At 54.6% G+C, this 12,940-nt stretch overlaps 5 protein-coding genes across 5 annotated transcripts; 3 read left to right on the plus strand and 2 right to left on the minus strand.

Annotated features, from left to right (window-relative positions):
* Positions 1 to 536: 536 nt before the first annotated feature.
* Positions 537 to 1,845, plus strand: RPS21e (small subunit ribosomal protein S21e, cytoplasmic; the record flags this gene model as incomplete). The annotated part of the gene is made up of 3 exons (XM_005828660.1): positions 537 to 542; positions 1,349 to 1,480; positions 1,684 to 1,845. The coding sequence occupies 3 exons, from the start codon at positions 537 to 539 to the stop codon at positions 1,795 to 1,797; spliced, it is 252 nt and encodes an 83-aa protein (XP_005828717.1). The 3' UTR covers positions 1,798 to 1,845.
* Positions 1,846 to 3,175: 1,330 nt separating this feature from the next.
* GUITHDRAFT_141737 (hypothetical protein) lies at positions 3,176 to 4,763 on the plus strand (the record flags this gene model as incomplete). The annotated part of the gene is made up of 5 exons (XM_005828661.1): positions 3,176 to 3,324; positions 3,465 to 3,546; positions 3,600 to 3,797; positions 3,846 to 3,992; positions 4,056 to 4,763. 5 exons carry the CDS (start codon positions 3,176 to 3,178, stop codon positions 4,761 to 4,763), a joined length of 1,284 nt encoding a protein of 427 aa, XP_005828718.1.
* A 234-nt stretch (positions 4,764 to 4,997) lies between these two features.
* GUITHDRAFT_158188 (hypothetical protein) lies at positions 4,998 to 8,093 on the minus strand (the record flags this gene model as incomplete). The annotated part of the gene is made up of 17 exons (XM_005828662.1): positions 4,998 to 5,027; positions 5,304 to 5,360; positions 5,490 to 5,594; positions 5,734 to 5,786; positions 5,832 to 5,892; positions 5,942 to 5,992; positions 6,143 to 6,194; positions 6,376 to 6,431; positions 6,484 to 6,525; positions 6,576 to 6,677; positions 6,781 to 6,864; positions 6,977 to 7,047; positions 7,098 to 7,169; positions 7,414 to 7,500; positions 7,682 to 7,742; positions 7,790 to 7,850; positions 8,059 to 8,093. 17 exons carry the CDS (start codon positions 8,091 to 8,093, stop codon positions 4,998 to 5,000), a joined length of 1,080 nt encoding a protein of 359 aa, XP_005828719.1.
* Positions 8,094 to 8,853: 760 nt separating this feature from the next.
* On the plus strand, positions 8,854 to 11,106 carry GUITHDRAFT_112155 (hypothetical protein; the record flags this gene model as incomplete). The annotated part of the gene is made up of 10 exons (XM_005828663.1): positions 8,854 to 8,866; positions 9,091 to 9,146; positions 9,206 to 9,250; positions 9,301 to 9,648; positions 9,697 to 10,101; positions 10,269 to 10,367; positions 10,419 to 10,543; positions 10,614 to 10,658; positions 10,704 to 10,763; positions 11,028 to 11,106. The coding sequence occupies 10 exons, from the start codon at positions 8,854 to 8,856 to the stop codon at positions 11,104 to 11,106; spliced, it is 1,275 nt and encodes a 424-aa protein (XP_005828720.1).
* GUITHDRAFT_153734 (hypothetical protein) lies at positions 11,104 to 12,772 on the minus strand. Its single transcript, XM_005828664.1, has 9 exons — positions 12,633 to 12,772; positions 12,484 to 12,583; positions 12,377 to 12,434; positions 12,082 to 12,143; positions 11,943 to 12,029; positions 11,654 to 11,718; positions 11,381 to 11,438; positions 11,278 to 11,334; positions 11,104 to 11,232 (listed from the first exon to the last, which is right to left on the minus strand). The coding sequence occupies exons 1-9, from the start codon at positions 12,690 to 12,692 to the stop codon at positions 11,171 to 11,173; spliced, it is 609 nt and encodes a 202-aa protein (XP_005828721.1). The 5' UTR covers positions 12,693 to 12,772; the 3' UTR covers positions 11,104 to 11,170.
* Positions 12,773 to 12,940: the final 168 nt, after the last annotated feature.

The following is a 12,940-nucleotide window of genomic DNA, read 5'->3' on the forward strand; positions in this document are numbered from 1 at the left end:
AGGGAGGGAGGGAGGGAGGGAGGGAGGAGGGGGGGAGGGGAAGGAGGCAGGCAGGCAGGCAGAGGCAGGGAAGGAGGGAAGGAGGGAAGGAGGGATCTCTAGTAAGGGCGCCATTGCGAAGAGACACTTCGGCATCGTAACGTCGTGTAACCGACATTCATAACCCCGGGCCTCCGGGTCCGATTTGAGTACTTATATCATAACGAATTGAAACGGAAAATGATCATAACTGTAACGGTTATTGAGGAATGAAAGTGAGGGGTGGGTACACGATGGGGAAAGGATGGGGTACTCGATCACAAATGCTGTTCATGAAGTAGGGGTCAAATTACCTCTTCGAAACGGGGTGGAGGGTAATTAGAAGTAGGGGTATTTGATCTATAATTTAAGGGGGTAGGGGTATGTATCATATGGGGTCCTTCTGATCTAGAAAAAGGGGGTGAAAAGAAACTCTTCCATGGGTCCTTTTGAATAGAGATGGAAGGGTAGGGGTGGTACGTTAAAAAAAACCTCCACGCACGTTCTCGTTGGACGCGATGCAGGTGAGGCGGCGTGAAGTGGGCAAGGAGGAGGCGGCGATGCGATGAGAGAAGACGATGGCAGAGGAGAAGAGATATGTTGCGATGTATCAAAAAAACTGCACTTTGTGAAATGTGGCATTTTGATTGACAAATATCCAAGTTTGATGTTGGATTGGGAGGGATGGAACATTGCAAGTTGTTGTGTGGGATGGAGACGATGGCATGATCAGAGCTTGCGAAGATTTCATGTTCTTGAATGTTCTTGATGCAAGAAACGTCAAAACAGAATATAGCATCCGATGGCATGCAAGCTTTCTTGATCGCGTTTTTTCTTTTCCCTCTGTACTCAGTGAAGGTCATCCAGACACATCATTACACAAGGATGATGATTGTCTATTTTTTCGTTTTTGTGTCTTTGTGTTCAGATAACTTGTTGATGTTGTCTTTGATGCAACTCGACTATGTATATAATGGTAGCCTCGTGTATGTCTTTCCTCGCACTCGAGATTGCACACGTGGCTCGTCATACCCTACTTCTTGTTTTCGTGATATGCTTGTGTGCAACAACGCAACCGTTGTTCTTTTTGTGTTGAGATCTTGTCTTAGATGCTTTCGTAGAAGGAAGTTGGCTTTTGAATTAGCATGCTTGTAATGTTTTGGAAACGAAGGGCCTGACACTGAGATGCTTGCTTTTATGCACCTTTCTTCTTGGCTCTTGCTGATCTTTTCGTATTGATTGTATGCATTCACATCCAATGCGTTTTTCCAAATCATTGTTCTTGTTAAACTGCAGTTCTTGGTCTTTGATTCGCTGATTCTCTTATCAGAACGCCGAGGGAACGACCGTTGATCTTTACGTGCCACGTAAGTGCAGTGCCACCAACAGGCTCATCCAGGCCAAGGACCATGGCTCCGTGCAGATTAACATCGCTCACGTCGATGCTAACGGCACCAACTCTGTAAGCACAAGAATGATCCTCTCGCTCTCTCCCTATTCCCCTCTCTCGCTTCTCCCTTCATCATCTTCCCCCCCACCTCCCTTCCCCTCATCTTACAAGTCTACTCTATCTTGAGTGCCCTTACCATCTTCCCCCCTCTCCCAACTCACTGTCAACCTCACTCTTCTCACTCTCACTCTCACTCATGTTTGACCCGTTTGCAGGGCGCGTACACCACTGTAGCTCTCTGCGGATTCGTCCGCCAGAATGGAGCAGCAGACGCTGCCCTTACTCGTATTTGGGATGAGAAACAAAGGGGAGAGCTTCGCGGCCAATAGACGTCTATACTCTTTTGAAATGCAAGAATAAATGAAAACAAAAGGGAAGGTTGGCGTTATGAAGTGATGCATATTTGGAGAAACCGTTCCACGTGTGGTCAGTATGAATAGCTACTAGTGAGGAAAAGAAATTGCATGCCCTAATCAAAAGCACACCGCTATTGCGAGAGAACATGCCTCCTTGACAGACGATTCAGACTGTTGTTAACCCCTGTCAATTCACCGTATCAGCTACGGATCAGCAAGAGCGCTGCACTGGACAACATCGGCTGCCACCAGCACTTTAAATCGAATTGATCTCGGATCAGAGTGGTGTTTCTCCACTTTTTGAATGGCTCCTATAATACCCACCTACACAGGCGAACTTTCCATCTGCACATCCCAATTGACAATACTCGTTTGTGTTCTTACTTCCCCTCCATCCGGGTCATGCCTCAACCTACTCTATAATCTTAATTGATTCTAATCAAATACCTATTCCATCTTTTGGCCCAGCACCTCCATTAGGCACTGCATTCCTTCGTTTTCTTCCTTTTGACTCTCCTACCACCTTTAACTCCCTATACATATAGATTGCACGAACCCTTACACTCGCTCATCACTACGATCTGAATACGTCGTCATCTTGTTCTCGTCTGCTCCTCCATCTTCTTATCCTCCTCTTCTTGTCCTCTTGCCCTCCTCTTGTTTCCTTTCCTCCTCTCTCCCTCTCCTCTCCACTCGCTTCGTCTCTTGTCTCACCATTCCGGAATCAAGTTCAAGTCCGCCTCACCGACTCTTTGTACTGGATCCGAAATTAGTTAACTGTTGATACGCCCGGTCCACCACCGGTCCCTGTCCAATGCACGAGACTACCGGTGTAATTATGGTTGAACGCACCGGTGTGATGTACCCTCCACCCATATTTTCGTAGGGTTGCTAGGACCACTACCTCCAGCTGGTAGGCCCGATAACTACGGAGGCCCCGGTTCCGTATTATAATAGGACCTATTTCGGATATTCCTAGATCCTGGTCCTAGAGGATCGGGTGCCTAGGATGATTTTTTGACCGTGACTCCTGCAGGGTGGGTGGGTGGGTTGTATCAAGATGGGTTCAAGATTTAACTTGAGGCAGTGGTGGTATCTTGTTGAAGGGTAGGGTAGTCTTGAGAGGATTAGATCCTCCCTGTAGGTATAAATCACTTAGTTGTCGATATATGAAAATTATGAGGTAAGAGGTATATATAGGCTACGAGTGAGATATAGTGTGTGGACTCAAGGTGGGTAGGGTGTGAAGGACAGGGGTACTGTCCTCGAAGTTCTGTCCACGGGTTCTTCGGAAACAAGTGAACTAATACTTGGGGGTGGGGTAGTACTGTAGGAGGGGCGGAAGAATGGCATGGGAGTAGGCGAACTGATCATGGGCGGGACAGTGGCGAGAGGAGATGAGCCTGCGGAGAGAAGGAAAGTAGGACAGCAGAAGCATCACACTATGGAATGGCCACTAGTTGCTGCAAGCCCGGCAGTGGCTGTCGGTGTAGATGAACGGTAGCACGAAAGCACGGTTCGAGGCTAGATGGTACGGAAATGGTGGCCGAGTATCATCCGCGACCGTGATGTCGATTGTGAAGTTCAAAGATTTGAAACATTATTTAGATCATTTACTCCTTCTTACGATCTCCATGCAGAATGGGCGCGGCTGGGTCGAACACAGCATGCATGAACGGAGCGATTTGCTGCTCGGACAACGCGGACAGGTTTGTTTCTAAGGTGATGAAGCGCCAACGTCGTCCTCCCTACACGCTTGTGACCTCTTGTATCAGTTCGGGGAGAAGTGGAAGAGCCCCAAACCTGCAGGGTTCGAGGAATGGACGGAGTCGATCCAGCAGAATAGGAGGGGAGCGGCTCCTGTGCGCGGAAGGGACCCTGGTGCAAATCAGCCTCCCGCCATGCAACGTCACGTCCTCTACACGACCGCCGGCTCACACTCGCCCTCCTCCAGGGGAGCCGACGGCCGCAAAGTGAGCTCGCTGTATACAGCTGGTGACTTGACTGACTGGGTACTCCAGGTTTACGACACTCTCTCAACGCCCCCTCCCAAGCTCTTGAGTCCTCCTTCAACCCCGAAGTGGGAGCAGCCTTCAAGTGCGCACGAGAGGAGTTTTTCAAACCCGCTGCTCACTCCTGTTGATGACATCCTCGGTGCCATGAAGGGGGTAATTTCCTCTTCCTCCTTCAGCGTGAAGTTGAGGGGACTCCCTTGCTGATTGGACTTGCAGGTGGCCACGATGCGTACCCCTCCTTCCGAACGCTCGTTCAAGCAAGAGACTCAGACTGAGAGCTTGAGCAGGGTATCTACGCCTGCAGGAAGCACAGGTAGGCAGCAGGAGAAAGTACAACTGAATGTACCTTCGCCCCCTGCTACCTTCACGGTGGCGGCAAGCCCTGGAACCCCGTCACGCGGGAGGCAAGTATACGAGAGCCTAACACAGAAGGTAGACGAGAGCATCAAGGCTGCTCCTGTGCAGAGCTCGACGACACCCAAGTCCACGCCTGCGGTCAGCGCAAGGTTCTACTGGGGCAACGATTCTGCTGGGACAACAGTAGGGAGCTTGAATGGGCCGAGCAGGGTGAGCAAAGTCTTCAGCTCCGAGAAGAGGGAGAGCGTAGAGAAGCTGCTGAAGATGGGGAAGAGCGACCAGGCTGTGAAGAACCACTACACGATCATCGATGCTGAGCTGACATTGGAGGACATCGCTCAAATTCGAAGGGAGTGGGAGAAGGAGCAGCAATCCCTCCAGCCCGGGGAGGACGAGAACGGTTGGCTGCATACGAGAAGGACCCCTTCTTCTCCTCGGCCCGAAGAGAAATCTCCAGGAAGGTTGCTAGGAGGCGAGTGGGAAACGAATGGCACCATGGAGTTGGAGCGGGAGGAGAAGGAGATGGCGATGAAGAGGCTAAGAACCCTCTTGGCCAGTCAGTCGTAGGCGCCAAGGAGCGGTACTACGGTAGCATGCAGCAGGCAAGCGGGCTCAATGAACGTGTAAATGATAACAAAAGGGATGGCGGCGAGTGCGAAACGGGGGCTGACGGGGACGAGGGGGGCGAGGGCTGACGGGAGTTGATGGGGAGAGACTTTATAGGACTGCTCTACGATCTTTGCCGCTCCCATGTTCGACTTGAGTTACAAGATGGTCTACTTCCGTTACGAGGTGATCAGATTAGATTCTCTTGCAGACCTCTTCGCCCATCTGTTTCACGGGTCAGAACCGAGCGAATGAGCAGCACAGTATTCTCCCCCCCGTCCTCCTCGCTTCTCCTCCTGAACTCCCTCTCCTCCCCCTCCTCTTCGCTGCCCCCTCCTCTCTCCTCCAACGTCACTGTGATCGCCGCTCCTCCGTCACGCTTTCTCCTTTTCGACTTTCTCATCTCTCCATCTTACTTCTCTTCTTCCCGACATTTCCCCCTCTGTTGTGCATTTGCCCTAGCACTTTCTCTCCTCCCTTCAACCTCCTCCCTCCTCTTACCTGCTTGCATCCAACTTTTCCTCCGAGATCTCCGGTGCGGACGCCGTCGTCAAGGACCTGAATTCCGCGTCAGCAATGCAGACCACCCACCCCTTTTCCTATTTCTTGACCTCTGCATCCTCCACCACTTCCGTCCCTTGTGGGCTACAAACGCGCATGCTACAAGGTCTCCTCCCTCCCTCCTACCTTGTTCACTGCATCCTCAATAGCCTGCGCAGCCTCGGGACGGTCAAGGTCATAGCGGAACATCATGGCAGCGGAGAGGATGGTGGCGAGGGGATTGGCCTTGTCCTGTTCGGAGAGTGAGAGGAAGAAGAATGAAACCAGTATAGTGAGGAGGGGAGGAGACGACAGGAGGGAGAGGAGAGGAGGGGAGGGAAGGGAAGGGGAGGGGAGAGGAGAGGAGAAGAGACGAAGGAAGGGACCGAACCGTTCCGGCGATGTCAGGAGCGGATCCGTGGATGGGCTCAAAGACGCCGGGGCCTGCAGCTTGTGAGATGGGAGGTAAGAGGAGGAAGAGGAAGAGACCGGAGGGGTCGCCGACGGAAGCGGAAGGGAGCATGCCGAGGGAGCCGACGAGCATGGAGGCCTGCGGGGAGGTGAGGAGAGGAGGAGCCGAACAGCGACGGGAGGGATACCTCATCAGACAGGATGTCTCCGAAGATGTTTCCGGTGACCATCACATCGAACTGCAGGAAGAAGTCACGAGGGAAGGAAGGGGAGGAGGAGGGGGGTTGGGAGAGGAGGGAGAGTTGGAGGACAGCCGGGCTGGAGAGGAGCTGGGAAGGCTCCAAGCAGGAGGACAAGGCAACAGAGGTAAGTGAGAACGAAGGAGGCACCTGCTTCGGGTTGCGGATAAGCTGCATGGCAGCGTTGTCGACATACATGTGCCTGTGAACAAGGTGAGATCAAAACCTCCACACACGCTCGTCCTCATCCTCCCCTCCTCTTCTCTTCTCCTTCTCCCCCTCTACAACCGCCAACCCGTCCCCCCCCTTCCTCTCTCCCTCCCTCCACCGTATCCATCCCAGTGTCTTCTCACACCACCTCGCCACATCATCGCGTCACTCACGAGAGCTCGACGTCAGGATAGTCCTTGTGGGTCTCGATCACAACGTCGCGCCACAGCTGAAGTCGTTGGTATGAGGCCCCGCAAACTCCCGCATGTCAAGGTCAAGACCTGGCTGACGTCCAGCACGTTCGCCTTGTCAACCGAGCAGACCTGTCAGCTGGACATCAGCTCTTCAGGTCATCCCGCAAGGCTCCTCTCACCCTCTTGCCCCTCTTCCTGGCGATGTCGAAGGCAACCTTGGCGATTCTCTTGACCTCGCTCTCCTTGTAGCACATGTTGTTGTACCCGAACCTCTCGCCGTCCTGGCAGCGGATGAGGGGAGGGCGAGCGAGCGCCGAGGCGAGGAAGGGACGTGGAGGGAAGGAGGAAGGACTGAGGCGAGCGCGTGCTGGTAGGTCTCAACACCTTGGTGGTAATGCCCTTGGGCTCTCCGAAGTAGACGTCTCCCGTCAACTCCCTCACAACCATGATGTCGACCCCACTGACAACCTGCTTACACTCAGGGCAAACAGCGACGCGAAAGGGAGGAAGAGGACCGTGGGAGACAGGGAGGAGGACGGAAAGGAAAGGGAGGAGGAGGGAGAAGCTCGGTGAGTCGTACCTCGGGCTTGAGAGTAGAAGCATCAGCAAGCTGGGGAAGAACAGTGGCAGGGCGAAGGTTGGCGAAGAGACCTGAGTGACTCAGTGAAGAGGAGGAGAGGGAGAGATACGAAGTTGCCTACCCAGCGACTTCCTCATCTTCAAAAGTCCAGTCTCAGGACGCTTGTCACGAGGATTGGCATCCCACTTGGGGCCTGCGCAGTGTCGTCACAATAGTTTGAGGAATCTCAGACGGCAGTCATGATGGGGATAGAGAAGGTGAAGGGGATGATGATGATGATGATGATGATGATGATGATGATGGTGATGATGATGATGATGATGATGATGATGATGATGATGATGATGACGACGACGATGGCGATGATGATGATGATGATGATGATGGTAGTGGTGGTGGTGGTGGTGATGATGATGATGATGATAGAAGGGGACCACCTCCGATGGCGGCGAGGAGGACAGAGTCGCTCGACTTCATCTGCTTCAGAGTCTCGTCGGGAAAGGGATCGTTGCAGGCGTCAAGGGCTGTGAGCAAGAATCTCAGCAGTGGTCGACACATCGAGAGAGGTCAGATACAGTGCAGTGCAAAAGTAGGAGGAGGACGACGACAGAGAGGAGGAACAGGGGGACAGGCAGGACATGGAGGAGGACGAGAACGAGGAGGAGGAGACGAAGAGGGTGCACAAGAAGATGTTCAAAGTTCAACCAGCTCCTCCGATGAGGGCCTCCTTGAACTCGATCTTGAACCCTTGCTTGGCCGCGACAGCCTGTGCTGACTCGTCAAGCTCAGTCGGAGACTCGTTGGCCCGCTGACCTGGCAGACTTTCACAGTGGCTGACATGATCTCAGGGCCGATGCCATCTCCCGGAAGAGTCCTGGCCCACTGTCAAGACTGCTAGGGCGACAAGGCCCAGAGGCATACAAGAGGAAGGGGAAGAGGGAAAGGCGTGCGGGAGGTAGCGAACGAGTGTTGGTCCGAGAGCGGGTGGTGGGAGCGAGGGAGGAGGAGAGAGGAGGGGGGAGGAGGAAGTAGAGGAGTGTTGGTAGCAGAGGAAGGCATCGGTAACAGCAGCAGCATCTCACGTCACGAAGTAGGAGTCCTTCTTCTTGACCGCCATGTTGATGCGGCTTACGCTGCTGGCCTGGCGCCTCTGCACGCGGCCGAAGGACGAGAGAGGGCTGAAGGCATCAGCGACAAGAGGGAGGAGGAGGAGCATCAGAGCACTCCTTCCATGGGCGGGAAATGCCGAGCTCATCTATCAAGCGCCGTCAGGTGTTCGGCGATAATCATGATGGAAGTCAATACAACATCCTACACCATCACGATGGGGGAAAAGAGCAAGATAGGGTGCACTGAGAGCGTCATTCTTGTATGTCCTTCCTCTTGGGACATTCTGGAAGACAGGAAGTTTCGCTCCCTCTCCCTGCTCCGTGATCCTCTCCTTGCACCTCCCCAAGGATACCACTTTTGTACCTCCTCCTCCCATACACCCAGCGCCTATCCTCGTCTCCTTCGCTCCTCCAGAGCGTGAGAAGACCTGTCATCGCATATCTCTCCCCTCCTCCCTCCTCGTCCTCTCCTTCTCTCCTCCCCCACAGCCTCCATCCGCCTTCTCCCCATAGTGCATCTTACGACCCGCACGAGGATCGGCCTCTGTGGGGCCATAGCGGGGATGAGGCAACTTGTTCGATATACCACATCCCCTCTCTGACCAACTAATCTGAGGCGGGCTCGGAGGAAGGCTTGTGTGTATGGGGAGGAGGCGGATCGGCATGGCAGACGGGGGAGGCAGGGGATGATGGACGAGAGGGGAGAGGAGGGGGGAGGAGGTACAGTATCGATGCGAACATGATGGCTCTGATGTTTGACGCGTGACCATGGCTGCTGGCGGTATGAACGAAGGCTCCGGGGGAAGGACTGGCCTGCGTCGAAGGGTGGGGGGGGGCAGATGGAAGGGAACGTGTTCTTGGTGCATGATCGCATAATCGCGGATCATGTTGAGATTGTTCCACCGTCCTTTGATTCTCCTAGCAATGATGCTGCTGATCTCAAGTGAGCTCGGGGGTACGTTCAAGGAGAGTAAACGACCATCCGCCTAACCTTGTTATGCTCAGTTGCTGACATGAGCGGATCCCATCCCAGCTTAGGGGGAGGATACAGAGTAAAAGTGGTAGAGACCCGTTGCTTACCCTCTGCTTCCTTGATGACCCTCTTTACTTGCTTCACCAGACAGCTCCGAAGCCTCAGAAGAAAGAGCTGGAGTCGTCAGAGGAGGTCGCACCCCCCTTAGTCAACCTGCTGATGCTGATTGAGATGGATCGCAGTCGCTCTTCACTCGCTCAGCACGAGACTCTGCGGACATGAGCATGGAGGAGTCGGCTGGAGGAAGCAGCGTCCCGCCGGATGACGGAAGTGACCTCATAGCAAGAAAGTTCGAGGGGAGCTTGTCGGAAGGCGAGGAGAAGGAGAACGCTGCTGGTTCCGTCTGGCACACGTCGAGCGATGATGACTCGCCGGAGGAAATTAGCGAGTTGAGCGAGGAGGGGGCTTCCGGAGGACGACGGCGTCGGAAGGGCGTGAAGGAGAAGGGGAGAAAGAAGATCAAAGGGAAGAAAGGAAAGGTTGGGGGGGGTGAGGAAACGAAGGGGAGTGCCACTCGAACTAAGAAGAATGTATGTGACTTGCTTTTTACATCTGGGGAGGATGATGATTGAATTCAGGGCAAGCTGAAGGTGATGGTTGAAGAGGAGAAGATCAAGTTTCTGGAGGAGGAGCTGAAGCAGCTGAAACAGAGCATGGACCTGGAGGGGTCCAAGGAGGAGGAGGAGGAGGAGGAGGAGGAGGAGGAGGAGGAGGTATCGACGGATGAGGATGAGAGGCTGCTGGCGAAGGCGGAGAGCCGGTGGGGAGCACTTTCGAGCCTCGTCTCCTCCGACTCCGTCGGAGAGGACAGAGGACAAGGGCTGGACGAGCGGCAGCAGCTCGCGTCGAAGAGCCTGAAAAGAGAGTTGGAGATTGAAGCGAAGAAATGGCTGATGAAGATGGCGACTGGGTATGAAGCCGGATGCTTGAAATTCACGTGCAAGTTCTGTGGAGACGAGTTCGAGGGGGAGTTGAGCGTCATGGTAAGAGGAAGGGGAGGAAGAGAAGGATGAGAGATGGGAGGAGGGGCGAGGTGAGGAGGATGCCGGGAGAGGGAGGGGTGGGGTTGCTCGTCACAGGGAGATCTGAGGGAAGAGGAGGGGCTGGTAGGAGGTAGAGGAAGAGCCAGGGGCATGAATGAACGTGGCAGGGCTGCAAGCTGCACCTGATGCGAGCCCACAAGAGGTATCTGATCTCGAGTGACGTCACCAAGGTTGCAGAGCAGGAGCAGGAGGAGAAGGAGGCCAAGGTTCGTGCTCGAGGATAGTTGAGGGCTGGACTGACGTCCCCGTCCTTGCAGAAACGAGAAGCGCAGTACCAGAAAGAGCAGCAGCAGCTGATCCAGAAGCAGATCCAAATGGACATCATGAAGGAGCGGCAGAAACAGGCGGATGAACGGAGGGCGAGGCTGCTGGAGGACGAGAGGTAGCTTGTCCGTCCCCTCCCCTGCTTGCTCTCCCTCGTCCTCTCCCTCCTCTGATCCATGGCGGCGCAGGATGAGGCTGCAGGAGATCGACAAGAAGAAGGTCGAGAGGAAGAGGTTGCCCGCACAAGCTCCCTGCTGAGCGGCTGACGAGGGCGGCAGGGATGTCAAGACGATGAAGAAGCTCCCCAAGAGGGTGATGAGGTTCCATCCCAAGTGGGGGTAAGACCTGCTGCTTACTTGCCCTCGTCCTTCTTCCTGGCCATCTTCCCACTCCCCGCTTCCCCTTCCTCTACTTCTCTTCCACCTCCGGTGTTTCTTCCCTCCATCCTGATCCATGCTCCCACTCCCTCCCCTCCCCCTCTTCCTGCGATGTTTCCTTCCTCCTTCGCCCTCCCAGGCTCCCCTTTCCCCTACCCTTCTCCCTCCATCTTGTTCTTCTTCATGCGGATGCCAAGGGATTTGACGGATCCTGTTCCTTCACAGATACGTTCCCAACGACGTGAACCCGATCAAGTTCGGCCTGAAGCTCAACAGGAAGAGGAACAAGAAATTCGTCAGCTGAATCATACATCCTTCATAACCAAACGTTCACTTCCCCCATCACGCCTGCTCTAACTACCCATCACTCATCTCCTTCCCCCCGTGTATCTATAGACATCCTCATCCTCGTCCTCCCCCTTGCTGTCCCCTGCCAAACCGTCAGCACCTGACGTCTCCTCCGCTCTCATCGCACCTGCTGTCATCCTGGTGAAATTTCTGAACGTCACGTTTGTCTCCCTTCCCCCTGATCCTGCAAAGATGTCAGTGCCCCCCTGCTGTGGTGCCACGTCATCAACCTCCGCAGAGCGAACAGGCGATCTTGCCCTTCTTTTCGCATCGAGCACACACGGAAATCTTGAGAGACGTCAGCAACCCTGGGGTTCTCCTCCTCCTCCTCCTCCTCCTCCTCCTCCTCCTCCCCCTCTCCCCGAGTCTCAACATGCCCTCCAGCACACACACACACACCCATACACACACATAAAGCACTCAAACACCACCCTCTTCCTCCTCCTCTTCCCCGTTTCCTCCACTTCCTCGTAGCAGGAGAACTTCCGTCGAGCTTCACTCACCTCCACAGCTCGCATCAGCCCCGTGGTCGCATCGCAGGAAAGAACCTCGTTCTCGAAGAGAGGATCTGTCCATACATGTTATCCTCCTATACATCCTCCCCCCCGCCCCTCCCCCCTTCTCCTTCTCCTTCTCCTTCCTCCTCTTCCTCGTCTCCTATCCCTTCCAGTAGATCCCATGTTCTCTCCCCTCTCCCCCTCCTCCATCTATTTCTTGTACTCCTCTTCTTGTTTCAGCACTCCATTATCCCCAAACACAACTATCTCCCTCACCGCTCTCGTCCTCTCCTACCTGTTGCATTCCTCAAAGTTCGTGATCGCAGAGCTTTGTATCCTTTCCCCGAGCAGAGCCTGCATGAGATCGTTCCAGTTCCACGACCTGCGCCATACTTCATCATCCCCGGGCCCCTTCTCGCCGACCGTCTCCTCACAGAGTCGACATCGGTTCCTCTGCATGAAGTCATCCCTTTCAGTATCCACCATCCTGCCATTCCTGCCCACAAGCATCAGGAAACCCTCCCTCCCTCCCTCCCTCCCTCCTCTCTCCATGGGTTCCTCCCTCCCTCCGCTCTCACTTCTCGTACCCTCACCTTCCCTCCCCTCCCCTCCCCTCCCCTCCTCTCCCCTCCTCTCCTCTCCCCTCCTCTCCTCTCCCCTCCTCTCCCCTCCCCTCCTCTCCCCTCCTCTCCTCTCCTCTCCTCTCCTCTCCCCCCTTATCGAACTCACGTCCCCGTCCAAGGAATCCAAGAAGGTCTTCCTGCCGAGCAAGTGACATGAAGACAACCTGCCGGCCTGTCAGTGCTGGCTAACGAGTAGCACTTGACTGCGTCGACCATGGCGTGTGAGGCCTCGTCGACGGTCAAGCGAGAGCTGAGGAGGCCGGAGAGCGAGAGGGGAGGAGGGAGAGTAGAGGAGAGATCGTGATCCTTGCAGCTGACATGAACGTTACTCGTTGCGAACTCGGAAAACTTGGAGGCAAAACCGCTGACAGGCACGTGACGAGGAGCAGACAGAAAGAATTAGCGGGCATGTGCGAGCTCATGATGTGGGTTGCTGACTGTCAAGGGTGGAAGTTTCATCGCTTGCCCGTTCCTTTCATCCTGCCAGAGAGAAAACGAGAACCTGACAAGGATCGTGATGAGCAAAGGGGGGCGCAAACATCCCTCGGCGATGTAAAAAGTCGTTGTACGATCCGATGCTAGCGTGGGGATGAAATAAAATCCTCACTTTCTTCAATCTCCTTCCTCATTCCCCTCTCCTCTCCACCCCCCCCCTCCCTCCCTTCTCCTC

This window comes from Guillardia theta (genome assembly GCF_000315625.1).
Source record: "Guillardia theta CCMP2712 unplaced genomic scaffold GUITHscaffold_57, whole genome shotgun sequence".
In the NCBI taxonomy this organism is placed as follows: Eukaryota; class Cryptophyceae; order Pyrenomonadales; family Geminigeraceae; genus Guillardia; species Guillardia theta.

Bases quoted from the DNA above. Each gene is read 5' to 3' on its own strand.
- GUITHDRAFT_153734 (XM_005828664.1), bottom strand. From the start codon at position 12,692: ATGAGCTCGCACATGCCCGCTAATTCTTTCTGTCTGCTCCTCGTCACG. The intron at 12,030-12,081 runs GTGAGGAGACGG...AGTATGGCGCAG, and splicing joins GAGGAACCGATGTCGACTCT to GTCGTGGAACTGGAACGATC. The intron at 11,233-11,277 runs GTGCGATGAGAG...ACGGTTTGGCAG, and splicing joins TTTCACCAGGATGACAGCAG to GGGACAGCAAGGGGGAGGAC.